Here is a 15,000-nt window from a genome sequence, read left to right on the forward strand (position 1 = left end):
TACTATTACTACTTCTACTACAATTACTATTACTACTACTACTACTACCACCTATACTTCTACTACTACTACTACCACCTATACTTCTACTACTACTACCACCTATACTTCTACTACTACTACCACCTATACTTCTACTACTACTACCACCTATACTTCTACTTCTACTACTACTACTACTACTACTACGATATTTTTCTAAACGACCTACATCCTCGTGGAACTGTGGTGAAAGCAGTCATAATCTGTCTCCCACAGACACAGTTCATTGGCCCTTCTCCCGCCAATGACTGTAGTCAACTACTCTTTTATATTTTGTATTATTTCATTTTAATGAAGCCTAATATAGAAGTTCATTTACCCTACTTTCTACCACAATATGCTCAAAATCGAGGTTTTGTATGTGTGCTGATTTAAGGGATGGGGATCTGGTACCTCTCAGGCATAGGAGAGTTGACCTTAAGAGTGAGGATGATAGTCTACATCTCATCTACGCCACATTACTACTCTTTGGTTGTTTCTTTTCTGCCTTCACCTCTGGTAGACGAGCGTAGAATGCTTTTGGCCTTGTGACCATCCCGCCTGAAGTTGTTAAGATTATCGGAGTGAATGAGCCCTGGTTCATATTTTGTATACACTCCTCGAACATCCCGATTTTTTTCATACTGCTGCTGCTGCTGCTAAAAATATCTTCCTATAACTTCATCTCTGGGAATGAGAGTAGTTTTTTCATACACGATATACAAAAAAACTCCAGCCCTGCTTCGAGAAGCATCGAGTCTTTTAGAGGGACGTTTTCCTCTACTAAATAAAATCGCCGGGCTTGCAGCCTCCAGGATATGGAAAAACAACAGCCATCGTCTAGGAGTTAATAACTTTTGGATGAAAACAAGATCTATGGTTCGTAACACGTGATGCTGTGAATGTACAGCTTCACAATACTGCAAAAAGCGCAGTCTAAACGAAATTATTAAATTTAGAATATAGATAGGTTCAGTGTCCTAATTATGCAAGCGAGACTAGATAAAAATAACAATGATAATAATAAGAAAGATGAAATAAAATTAGATATGTACACACAAGCACACAAACAGGTTAGTAAATCGGGAAACAAATTAATTGGCAGATATTACGTCATGTCGCTCAGATGTTTATCCAAGTGAAGCTCAAAACTTCGAAGTAAGCACACGTCGTCAATTTCCTGACAACAAATACCGAGAACAAATATTTCTTATGTTCGTAGCGGAAAAACTGAAGCCACTTTGAAAACAACCTAATAAACAAACAAATAGATAAACACGCAAATAAATAAATATATTGATAAATGAATCACAAATAGGAATACGGAAGAGAAATGATGAGTCACTAGGAAGAAGGTAGATAGAAAAAGTAAAGAAAAACAACAACAAGATTTAGAAATCACAATCCGTGAACATAACCTGTAGGCGGTGAAAATCATTCGCATATACTACCGCCAAGCGATTTCATTCGGGTGAGTAAAGAAGGCTGTGTTTCCTCTCAACGAGAACCTCAGACGGGATAGTGACATCCCTACAGACCAGAGTCACACACAGTAGTTGATAAAAAAAAAAAAAAAGCTAATCACTTTTAACTTATAATATTGTTCCCATGGAGAGAAGTGTTTGTTTATGCAAGTGAAATACTAAATACTGCCCATGAGAAGAGTTTTCCGATCTTTAATCCACATAAGCAATCAAGAACTAATATGTATGATATTAGATGCACGAGGAGGATGAGGATGAGGTGAAGGAAAAGGAGAAAAAAGAATGAAATGCTAAATACTGCCCGTGAGAAAGTGTCTCCCAGTCTCTAACCCACATAAGCAATCAAACACTAATATGTATGATATTAGATGCACAGGGAGGATGAGAATGAGGACGAGGAGAAAGAGAAGAAGAACAAGGAGGACATGGAGGACAAGAAGGAGATGAAGGAGATAAAGAAAGACAAGAAGAGGAGGAGGAGGGGGAAGAGGAGGAAGAAGAGGAGGAAGAGGAAGAAGAGGAAGAGGATGAAGAAGAAGAAGAAGAAGAAGAAAAGAAAGAAAAGGAGGAGAAGAATGTGGAGAAGGAGAAGAAGAAGGAGAAGGAAGAGAAGGAGGAGGAGGAGAAAGAGGTGAAGGAGGAGAAGGGAGGGAAGGAGGAGAAGGGAGGGAGGAGGTGGAGGAGAAGAAGAAAAAGAAGGAGAAGGAGGAGAAAAAGATGGAAGGAGAAAAGGAGGAGAGAAGAAGAAGGAGAGTCAATTTGTTGAAGACCTCGGGAACGTAAAAGGATACATATACATCAATTAATCTATACAATTAGTGACTACAATCGTAATTGTGTTATGGCTGACGACAAATGGTTTTTGTTTGGTTTAGAGTGCTGTTCTCTGGCTTGAAGAATGTAACAGATAAGGCAGGTGTTGTTTCAGATAATTCTAATAATGTACCAAAGCAGGCAATATACATTTTCCACATACTTGCAACAAATGTAAACGCTCTCTGTTCTACTGATTTTTGCGACAAGCTTTAGGTGATTGTTACTCTGCGTCATTTAGCGGAAATGTGCTGTTAATACTGACAATTCGGTAAATGATCGAATTTGAAATTATGAATCAGTATCCTTCGAGATGTAGTTTTATTGATCTGATTATTTACCAATTTATTCATATTTATCAACTCGTCTATTTATTTAGGTTTATGAGAAAAGTTAAGCTCTTTGTTGCACTTTTTATCGTATCATTCATAACTGTAGACGACTTCCGGTCCTTACTTTCATTTTCTGTAGAAAACGGGATTCATAAAAAAAAAGGATTCCATATGAAGCTCATATCTAAGGAAACATCTTTTAAAAGCAATTCATAAGAAAATAATAAAAAGAAAAAATACAAATAAGTGAAATTAAATCAATCAAAAGATAGCTGATTACATGAATAAATAAATATACGAAAGCATCAATAAACAAACCAATACAGATATGACCAAAAGCCTATTACTGGCAATTTCTCGAAGACCTTTTCGGATGTTAAATTCTGACAAATATCTCACTTTCTTATTTTTAAGAATGAAGTGATATTTACTGTGGAAGAACCAACACTCGAATACTACTTCAATCAACTTGATTATTACGGTGAAATGTTGATCAATACAGTTATGCAATTAATCCAAAACAGTTCCATAAAACGAGCAGTTTTTCAACCGAGATAATTTCTCTCAAGAAAAAAAAAATAATTTGACTTGAATTTATCTTGTTACGAATGCTTCTCATTCTGAAGCACCACGCGTTTTTTTACATTTTCTAGTAATTTGCTGATCCATTTCATGTTTTCGTGGTCGATCACGGACGTATACATGGCAATAACCCATAATAAGGGAGAGGATTGAATGGATCTTGCATTTCAATACCACAACGCACCCTCTCAACGCCAGTTATTTCCATAAGCTGAATTAATCGTAATATATCCATTTGCTCCTGGCAGCAGGTTTCTATATGATGTTTGTCAAGATCCACCGACTGTTCCATAACCGAAGATAAACTAGCAGTTCTACAGTTCCACGTCCGATGTTTATGGTAAAATAAAAGTAAATACATTCATCTTTGCCAAATGCAATCCAAGAATAAGAGGTAATATCTGCACTAGACCATTACACACACACACACACACACACACACACACACACACACACACACACACACACACACACACACACACACACACACACATATATATATATATATATATATATACAGTATATATATATACGTACGTATGTTTATGTGATGTGGTGTGCGTGCGTGCGTGTGTGTGTGTGTGTGTGTGTGTGTGTGTGTGTGTGTGTGTGTGTGTGTGTGTGTGTGTGTGTGTGTGTGTGTGTGTGTGTGTGTTATGAATAAATGAAAGGAAGCTAGAAGAAATATACTTCGAATTCACTTAAGAACAGTGAACAAGCACAGACAATGTTCAGGTTTTCCTCTACAGAAATTCATTCAATGAAAATTGTAATTATTTTTGATACATTTGAACCTTCGTTTTATGCATACCAGAGGGCCATTTTGGATACATTCTACATACTTCAAAGAGTGACAAAAAATAAATAAAAGGACAAAAAATAAAACTAAAGACTATTTCCAAAGCAGTTTTTACCCCTGGGGGTGGTGTGGGGTGGGGTGGTGGGGGGGTTTGGCTCTTTATTGGCTCAAGGTTAAAAGGAAGGTAAGGATTTCGTCATATTATAGGGATGTATACAACCCACCCATTATGGTTGCTTGAAGGTTAGGAGACATTTCTGTTCCTTCCGTTAGTTCCTCTGAGTCTGCATAAGTTAGTAAAACGTGCACCCCTGTCAACAAACGATCGTGACACCGTATATCTCATCAGCATTCCACTCTGGTTGTCATAAGAAGCACTGGTCAAGATCCCTTTGGGATGACAATTGGGTCTCGACTTCTTGGTCGTATGGGGTGAAGACTCAATCTCGATTAACATCTACCCAAGTGATTTAATTATTTTGTTTTCGATTTACGCCAAAAAGTTTTATTCCGTTTTAGATGAGTTTTCCGGCCGTAAGAGTTAGAGATGAAATCTACTCGCATTTCCAAACACGTCTCCTTAACTCCGATTCGCCTCAATTGGCGCGAATACTCTGACATCAACCGACGACTCGTCCCGGCAAGGTGTCAGTCAGCAGAGCGTCACCGATTTCCCGAACTCTCCTCGGGCGCCGGTCACGAAGAAGATCCTCCATCCATTTCCGGTCGCAACCGTTGGCGGACAGTCACCCCTCAATCTATCCGTAACTTCAATTTCTCCTGGGTAATTCATTGCCCAACAACGCGCTCTGTTGACCTCCGCTCCTGATGCGTCATGCACATTTTTTTTCTGTCCCAACAGAACATGAATGTCAACACACTCGCCATTCTCCTTCGTCAAAAACTCAGTCGCCGTTCTCCATTTCGATGTTCATCTATTCCTGAAGTATACATAAGTAGTGTAAGGTCAGTCCCAGAATACAACAAGCAGGCAAGAACAAACATGTTTTTTTTTTATTTGTTCTTACATACACACACACACGCATATATAATCCCACATCGGGAAGTTGTCCCGGTTACCCTTTCCGTCTCGGTAGGGTAGATAGATTCCCACCTTACGAGTGACTTCTCCCTGCCGTTTTTAATCGGCCTTATATGTTTATCTTGATGTATTGTATTACCCTGAAGATGACCATTTGTAATGGTTGAAACAGCTGTCGGTAAAATGAATCAACATTCTGAAGCCTTTTACTATTTCCTACAGAGTTTGAATTATGAAGAAAAAAGGAAATACAGAGAGTTAGAGAAATGTTCTCTTAAAATCATTGACGCCACTTGTGCTTTAGCGTTTAAAAGGAATTGTTTACGAGAAAGACTTTGCCCAAAACATTATATATATATATATATATATATATATATATATATATATGTATATATATATATATATATGTATGTATATATATTATATATATATATATATCATATATATATATATCATATCTATATATATATATTATATATATATGTATATGTATATGTATAAATATTATATAATATATTATATATATATATATATATATATATATATATATATATATATATATGTGTGTGTGTGTGTGTGTGTGTGTGTGTGTGTGTGTGTGTGTGTGTGTGTGTGTAGAAACCATACGTTACATTACATACATACATATACCAAATTACATACATTATCATTATTATAATCATTCATTGCTTATTACTGCTACCATAATTACCACCACGTACATCTTCACAACTCTGTTCTTATTTATACTTGTTCTCTTCTTTTAATTACATACTCTCCTGATATATATATATATATACTGTATATATATATATATATATATATATATATATATATATATATATACTGTATATATATATATATATATATATATATATATATATATACTGTATATATATATATATATACACATATATATATGTGTGTTTGTGTGTGTGTATACATACATATATATGCATATATATATATATATATATATATATATATATATATATATATATATATATATATATATATATATATATTTGAGGAAAGTGGAAGAGTAAGACGCGGGTCTGGAGCAGAGTTTATTCCCGATCGGTCTCGCTTATAGCTTCTTCGGAGAAGCTATAAGCCAAACCGGTCAGGGATAAACTCGGCTGTAGACCCGTGTCTTACTCCTCCACCTTCCTCAAGCCTCTGAAGAAACTATAAACGAAACCGGTCAGGAATAAACTCTGCTCTAAACTCCCGTCCTACTCTTCCACCTTCCTCAAACCTGTCATAATGTCTCAACACACACACACACACACACACACACACACACACACACACACACACACACACACACACACACACACACACACACACACACACACACACACACATACACACACATTATATATATATATATATATATATATATATATATATATATACACATATATATAAATATATATATACATATATATATAAATATATATATAAATGTATATATAAATATATATATATGTGTGCATGGTTGTGTGTGTGTCTGTGCTTATTTGCACATATTGCACTGACTTGAAAACGTATAAAATACATAATAACGAATGTTATCTTGGAATGAACAAAAATATTTCCATTGCAGTAATGTGTTTATGACACAAGTTTCTCTATTATCTACATCTAAAAAAATACCTGCTTTAGCAAAAATGATGTAGTAAAAGATAATTTGTGTATGAGCCCGTGTTATTCCTGATAAATAACTAATCTTCATTTAATCTGTTCTGGCGCGATCTTATCAAATTGCTCAAAACTCGTTTCACAAAAACATGTTAACGTGACACTTCGTAAATATAAGCTTCCTTTTATAGAATAAACTTTGTTATTATTTAAATAAGGTACTTTACACACTAAATAGTAAACAAGTTGGATAGTACAATTTTCTTTCTTCATCTTCATGTATTACTAATATATGAATAAAGACCTTTGGTCCAACAGGATTATGAAATTCCCTGACAGACTTCCCTTATCTGCCAATAGATGGCAGCACGAGATGTCAATCTTACTTTGACAGCATCTAAACTCAGTAAGATCAGTTCGGTTATATTTGCATCATTGTACGCAGGTGTGGGGGTGGGGGGCATAAAAACGGCATCAAAGAAGACATCAGGAGGTTGTCGATGGAGGAAAACACGACAGTAGGCTACTGAAGTGGACACTTCTCCGTTTAGCATTTCGGAAACATACACACTTGAACCACGGAGGACTTCGAAAATAGGCGCGTCTTAACGATGAGAAGTTAACGTGAAAAATCTAATCAGAATAGTCACCAGGCAGATACAGAAACAGGCTATGAGCCACTCAAGATGGTGACATACCAAATGCATTTTATTCTGGCTATAGACATGCGATTTATGCAACTGAGGGAAGATGTTCAATGCAAATGGGGTTCTCGTTTAATTCGAGATTCCTCAGGTGTTGACCTCGCCCCCTAGTCTGCTCAAAATTGTTTGACCTGAGCAAGAACAAGACCCTTAAACCACGTCACTACACTAAAAGGGGTAACATAGGTTTGGAGAATCATTATAACTTAGGTTTCTATTTTAGCTATTCAACAAACAAACAAAAACAAACAAGTAAATAAAAGCGCTAAGTTGCAGCCAGAGACGTTAGTTTTGCCTTGTGTGCAAACAAAAACTTTTTTGAATATTAAAAAAAATGTTTTTTAAAAAAAATTTAGAAAAATCTTCCATCTGCTAGGAGGTGGGTATATGCGACCGAAGCCTTGACCTTAGCCCTATGCGCTTGGACTTCTGGGGAATCGGAAAGGAGAGCGGGATTCGAACCTATGATTAGATAGATGAGAGACCCACACGCTTATGATGGAACACACTAATGATGGAGAAATAACAAAACAATTTGACCAAACAAGCAACATGTTAGGAACAGAATTTCATGAAAATGGGTATCATCGACATGAGTTGCTGTGATGATAAAATAAGCAGACGCTGCAACTTAATCTGTGACCTTCCTTCTAGGAGGCCTCAAAGTCACCCAAAGTCGTTGGGAATCGGACGGGGCCCCACGTCGGTAAGAAATATAACACAAAATATCTTCAGCGTGATGGTTTACTAATCTCATCATGTATATCATAAATAGTTCCGAGATTGGAGATTTTAGCAGTATCCAAAGTGGTCTAGCAAGCACATTTTTTTCGGGTCTAGAGTCGCGTAGGTGGCGCCTCTAGTGTCAAAACGGAGAACTAGGACACTTAGTATCAATAGAGTATTATCTCCTGAAATAGTGTTTCTATGAATTACTGTAATTCCTACACTTGAAAATATTTTTTCTGTCGCGTACAATGAATGTGCGTAAATACTGCACATGCTAACGAAAGTATACTTGTATACAGTAAGTTGAATTAAGAAAGATGGTGAACTAAATTTGGCGTCCCTTATCTCCACTCCCCCCCCACACACACAAAAATCCGGTCCTCTTTACTAGTTTATTTTTTCCATCTTAAACTTATTTTTCACACAAAATTTCTCGAGTTAAAATAACCATTATAAGAAAGATCTTGCTACGAAGAACGACACAAATACATCTATAGGTAGAATTAGTATCACATATTTCAGTGACGCCACTATGTCCTTCAACAATGGCTATGGAAATTCGAGTTTTTGGAGTATCAAGGATAAACCTGGGCCTCAAAGGGGGTCTCGATCGAATGAGAACCCCTTCAGGCTTGGGGTCACTTCTTCATCTCCATGAAATTAACTGTTCTAAGCCAGAACAAAATTCACAAAACGACATCGTACTGAAAAAAATAAAATATTTCTTCGTATCAGTAGTCAATATGTATTTTTTTTTCATTAATGCAGAGTCAGAACATGTTATGAAATAAACTCAGTTACACAGAATTTAATTTCTTTTGACGAGGGAGTGTTGCTTTATTTCGCATGAGAACTCTCCTTGAAACATCAACGATAAATCATGTTACCTTAAAGGATTTCACGCGGTCGCGAGTATCGTCGCCCTACTCACTTCTATTCTACCTGAATCCAATTGATTTTATTAATTAGTGGAAAAAATCCCTAAATCCAAAAAGTGTTAAATCTCATAAATGTAGGGGCACAACTCCCATCGTGATTAACGCAAAACGATTTTGTTGAATTGACATCACATGAAGGATCTCATCCTCCAATTAAATGGGCTCTCCGTCTAATGAGACTTTATGTTGAATTAAATCGTACAACGTATGAAAGAGGAGTATGCTTATAGTGCAGTACATTGATGAAGGGGTTGATATAACCGTACTAGGCTAACAAGCAAGTGCAACAACCTTGGGAGTTCAACACCAAAACCAGACGTGTTTGTCCCGTAGACTGTCGCCAGAAATGTCCTCTTGTTCCAACCCGTGCGTGTTCAGCCGCTTAAGGTCACACGCATTTTTGTGTCTATCTGAGCGTCTGTGCGTGTGCACTAGTCATTCTCATGCACTTGAACATGCAGACCCGGTCTTGACTCGCCTGTCATGGGGAGCTACCCACCTGCCAACGAGCACGATTCGCCTGCTCATGGCCCTTGCATCGACAAGTGACATACATCATTCACCGTCTCAGTCGATGGTTTCCGTTAAGTCCCCAGATCGACTTCATTAGTCTAAGAACACGGCGACGTTAATTGTACGCTTTTGATGATCTCTTTTCACACTCACCCACCCACTCCCACACACACATAAAAGCACAGGTGTGTATGACGCACAGGTCGAGTAGCAGCATGCCCACCAGCTTACGTGTGGACAGAGGTGACGCGTGGTTCTGTGCATAAGGGGAGGAGATAACACGACCGGATGCGAGACCGTCAATCGAACTGAACACCTGCACAGAAGATATCAACTGGATTCTTTGTTTCAAAAGAAGTGACAGGATTCTAATCTCTAATATAAAAAGTATGGTTGTCTCTTATAATTTCAACTATACCTCCTTTCTACTATCCTTTTTAAACCTCTCCTTTTCCACCTCATGTCTCCACATGCTCGGTGCAATACTATCTCAAAGGATGAAAACTGTCACCAACGGCATACCAAAAGATACGAAAGAATTGAAACCCTATGGACATCGGGGACGATAGCTCACAAACGCGAGTGAAAGCATTTGGCCCATCTACCATGACAAAATTATTTTCTAAGTATCTCTGTTGGTTTGAACGAATTCATCATGTTGAGTATAAGCAGGCAACACTCGAATAATATCAGATAATGGGCGGGAGGAGATTGCTCGCCACAGACGCGCTGGCCGTTACACCGGAGAATGCTGACAGTAGCAAAGACTGCCGGAGCTCCTGATAACTGTCTGTTGTGCCAAGTCAACAACTGATCTTTGCCTACGAAACAGACAATTCAGATCTGCTTTCAAAAGGATGTCTTCAAGTTGTTATTACACAGAGCAACATGCTAACCATAGCATCCATTTTATTTAGAAAATCACCATAAAACTCATTACAATAGCCTTATGGTTCCCTATTGGGGAGGGGACTGAAATGGCCGTCTACTTGAATTTAACCCCGGGAGATGTGTCTAATGTTCTTATAATTTACGTAATATTCGCGATCCAAAGCTGGCCGTTGCGCACATGAGCGAAAAGATCGTACTGTCTCCCATGTTCTCAAATTTGAATTTGATTTTTTTTTTACTATCTGCCTTAAAATAGATTTTAATTCTTTCGCAAAATACTTATACACTGCGTACTTCTTACCTAAGACCATACTATTCAGGATCCTGCTCCAGGCCGTTAAGATTAAGAAGTTGGAGAATCAGTAAAAGAAGAAGAAAGCCAAAGCTGATGGTAAACATTTATCATGTAGATTTCAGAGAAGACTCCATGACAAAAATTCAATGTTCACCATCAGACCTGCCTCTCCTCTTCTTTAACTGAACCTCTAGTTTCTTAATCTTGAACGGCCTGGAACAGGGCAAGACTCGCAGTAATGGGTATAAACTGGACAAATTTAGGTTTAAGAAGGAAATAGGCAAGAAATGGTTTACTAATAGGGTGGTCGATGAAATGGAATAAACTTAGTAACCATGTAGTAAGCGCTGAAACTATCAGTTGTTTTAAAAAACGATTAGACAACTTTATGGATGGGGATGACAGGTGGTTATGGATACGGAGTTGCCTAGTGTAGGCCTTATGGTCTCTTGTAGTCTCCTTTATTCTTATGTTCTTATGTTCAGTCAGTTCACAAATCTACCCCTATTCCGAACCACCTTGGAGATGAGCCAAGTATTCTACTTCTTCCTTTTTCTGTTCAGCTCTGGGCACCTCCGATCATAACCTATCACATCTATTACCTTCTGCCCCAAGACCTCCCCCTTTCGGAGGTACCTTAAGCCTTCCGACGCTGTCCATTGGGAATCTATAAGGCAGTATTTCCATGACTTCTCCTGGAATAGCTATTGTTTCCATATTCGAGATCCCCGTCTAAGACCTTACGTTTCTGATTTTCTTTCCGACTGTTCTATAGCTGAGGCTGTAGACGGTCCCCTCTGTTTTCCCAGGTGTCCTACAAGGTTCTGTTTAATCTCTTTTTTTTCTGTTCATAAATAAATACTTAACCTCACATATTCCCCTATACACTTACACTTATGACACTACATTTTCCACGTCATTTTTCAAACGTCTTTCCTAAGTTGAGATGTTTTTTAGTTCAACGTAAACTAGTGGAGAAAGACCGACGCTGATACAATGCTTCCACCTGAGGAAATGATTTTGTGTTTAAAAGCCAAGGAAGAAATTAAAATTTCCAACACCAGCAGGAAACTTAGATACAATGGATAAGGATCTACCTACCTTGTCCGCAGTTTGCATCAGTTGCGTCTGTTGTATTAAGTTCACCTGCAGCTGCTCTTGAAGCTGCTGCAGGGTCTGCTCCAGCTGCTTCCGCCCCAGCTCCGCCAGCTGCTGCTGCTGTTGCTGTTGGGAAGAGACATAGTGATTAGAAGTGTGGCGACAAAAACTGAGAAGAGTTCTTTGATAGTATGCCCCTTCCCCATCGACTCCCAATCTTCGTTCATTTTTGAGATTGATACGACTTCTGACTGGTGTCACATTATACAATCATTACTGTGCAGATACATATTCAAAACAAGTTGAGTACGCTATCAATCCCTTCCGTACTAGTTGGCACTTGTTCTTTCATGCCAGGTACCGCCAGGCCATTTCATTCACTTCCGGTAGTGCATGAACATGGTGACGCAATCTATAAATTTGATTAAATCCAAGACCAGACGATTTTATTCTGCTGAAGGATGGGCTAAGGACCAACCTGAGTTTCTTCCATTATGGTACAGGACTGTGCAGCCTTTGCTGTGACAAGCAACAGACCATTCTATTTAGCTGTGGGTCGTAGTTCAAGATAGACAGGGTCTCGGAGGGTCAAAATCTCATTCAAGTTAGGGTCACCCATTACCCGAATAAAATCGTCTATCCCCTGTGGCAACAAAAAACAGAGCGACAAAGAGATGAAATTACATCTACCGAAGATGGCGAAACCATCCAGAAACTCTTAAGAGGTCCTGCATTAACCTGAATAAAATCGTCGTAGTGGAGAGGGAATTAACCAAAACAAGTTCGAGATAATCTTTGAATCTTTTTGCATTGGGGGGAGGGTTTTCCTCTTAGTTCATTTTATTCAGCCGCCTTCTTCCTCCTCCTCCTCCAAAATGGACCGCTGGACTTGCGGAGTGACCATCAGCCGAAGAAGGAACTCTCCCTGAAAGGTCTTCGTCGTGACGATGGTTCCCCGTTCCAATCACCCTTCCCCTTCTGCTTAATAAAACCCTCTGGTGGTACATCCAGAGGACACGCATGAATAACGAATAACACTGACACAGTTCTACTCAAGGTCCAGATGTCCGTTTAGAATGAATAAAATCGTCTAACGTTAGCCATAACAAAATGTTAAAGTGGTTATTAGACTTTACCGGACTTACGGCTTTAGTAAAAATAATATTTCACATGACATCTTATATACTTGTTCCTGGTGCCGTCGAGCGATTTTTATCATCAGTAGAAAACCTCTGCTGAGTGATCTTAGTCACCTGAGGATGAATTCTTGTCACGAGCTGACGATACAATCTGCCCTAAACTCCCAAGTCGAAGGCTTCAGGAAACAACACATTCCAGATATCGTGTTGTGGTTCTCTGTGAGCGGTGAGAAATGAAACACTATCATTTACTAAAGATTGTTTTGAACAATAACGATATCAAGCACGGTACACTAATCTCATAACGACAACCACGACTTTCGCGTTTATGGGAAATGCCACAGCAGATTTCCTTAATTGTTTTTTTCCGTAACGACAACAATAAAGTGTCTCATGATTTAAACATCAAATCATATGATCAACAGAACTGTCGATCAACTTCTGATAAGAAATTATCAACACTCTCAACCCATCTTAGTGTTCTGTATATTTCATCCTGGTTAAATATTGACGATTACGTTAAGTATAAGAGAGGTCACAAGTTGCTGTGGGGTTGATAAATATTTTACGACCAATTTCTTTTGATCTGATGGTAAACTTTACAAAAAATTCGTTCCGATAAACGATAGATAATTTATTTTGGCTGATGGGTACTTCTTAGGGACGATTGGGGATTGATATCGTTTATTCGTAATACATGGCTTCTGCAACTCGTCTCGTCCATTTTGAAAAATGCTGCAACCTCACATATTCCTCTCTCATTAGGTTCTCTCAGTATCCCATGGTCTCCGTCTTCCCTCCCCTTTTCCCTCATCTTCCCAAAGTCTGCCCCTTTCCCTCCGAACAAACGGACCTGTCTAACCACCCCGCCTCCCAACTCTCTTCAGATCCCTGTTTTCGTTCCCGTTAGTTCCCACCCCTGAGACTGCGGACCTGAATTCCGAGCCCTATGGACTTCTGACTAAAATCCCTCCCCAGGTAAGTTGCGCCCTTGATACGAAAATTAACTACTCCGCACTCACTGTTGACTCTTGTGTGGCTCTCAAAGCTGCCCCGTCCACGAGTCGGCGCCGTACAACTCTTTCCTTTAATACATACCTGACATCGCATCCGTTCCAACTTTCTCGCCAGTTTAGACTCATTCAACGGACACGTTATATCACCTCCTCTTGTCCTGCACATTCACGCTCAAACCCCGTCTCTGACATCCCGTCAATACCAGCCCGTGACCAACGCTTCACCCTAAAAGCATTAACCTAAAAATATGTTTCAAATGACGAGGGCATTTCTGGTATTTCTCTTCTGCCAGCTGTCTTCTCCTGTCCGCACGACGCACGGCAACACCTGTCTATATAAATCCTGCCTGCAGTGACGCACAAGTTAATCATTATCCCTTCCACTTGCAAAGCGCATCACCTGTTGTTGTTGTGATCTTATGCAAATTGAACAAACAACACAGCATCTGCAGTCGCATCTCCCTCGGGTGTGTGTGTGTGTGTGTGTGTGTGTGTGTGTGTGTGCATGCGTGTGTGTGCATGTACGTGCGTTTAGATAAGGGCGTGTGTGTTCATACTTCGTACTTCGTGTGTGTGTGTGTGTGTGTGTGTGTGTGTGTGTGTGTGTGTGTGTGTGTGTGTGTGTGTGTGTGTGTGTGTGTGTGCTTACCTATGTATGTTCATATACAGGATACGTGTTGCGGAGTAGAAACGCTCCTGGAGCCCTACATCCATTAAACTCCTCTGCATCTTAGATATCTATTTCATTATACTTTCATTTGAAACTATATATATACTCTGAATATTAACTCCTTCACTGGGACTGTTTCACCTTGCAACTGCCGTATTAGGATTTTTTCGTGCGTATGTGTGATTCACCATGGTCTTGGATCACGTGTTGGACTCGTGATCGACAGCAATTACCCTCCCGGAAGAGAGTTCAAAGCTCATATATGACCGATCTATGGGTAATGCTGACAT

At 38.9% G+C, this 15,000-nt stretch overlaps 1 protein-coding gene across 12 annotated transcripts in view; it reads right to left on the reverse strand.

Annotated features, from left to right (window-relative positions):
- Positions 1-15,000, reverse strand: part of FoxP (forkhead box transcription factor P) — a 208,269-nt gene that overhangs the window by 83,547 nt on the left and 109,722 nt on the right. For all 12 annotated transcript variants that reach the window (XM_076208706.1, XM_076208699.1, XM_076208704.1 and 9 more), the window contains exon 2: positions 11,889-12,011. In XM_076208706.1, coding sequence (XP_076064821.1) covers positions 11,889-12,011 — 123 coding nt within the window. The remainder of the gene's footprint in view (positions 1-11,888; positions 12,012-15,000) is intronic.

The sequence above is a fragment of the Oratosquilla oratoria genome, chromosome 25 (assembly GCF_046742065.1).
Source record: "Oratosquilla oratoria isolate Oo_2021 chromosome 25, ASM4674206v1, whole genome shotgun sequence".
NCBI classification, from domain to species: Eukaryota; Metazoa; Arthropoda; class Malacostraca; order Stomatopoda; family Squillidae; genus Oratosquilla; species Oratosquilla oratoria.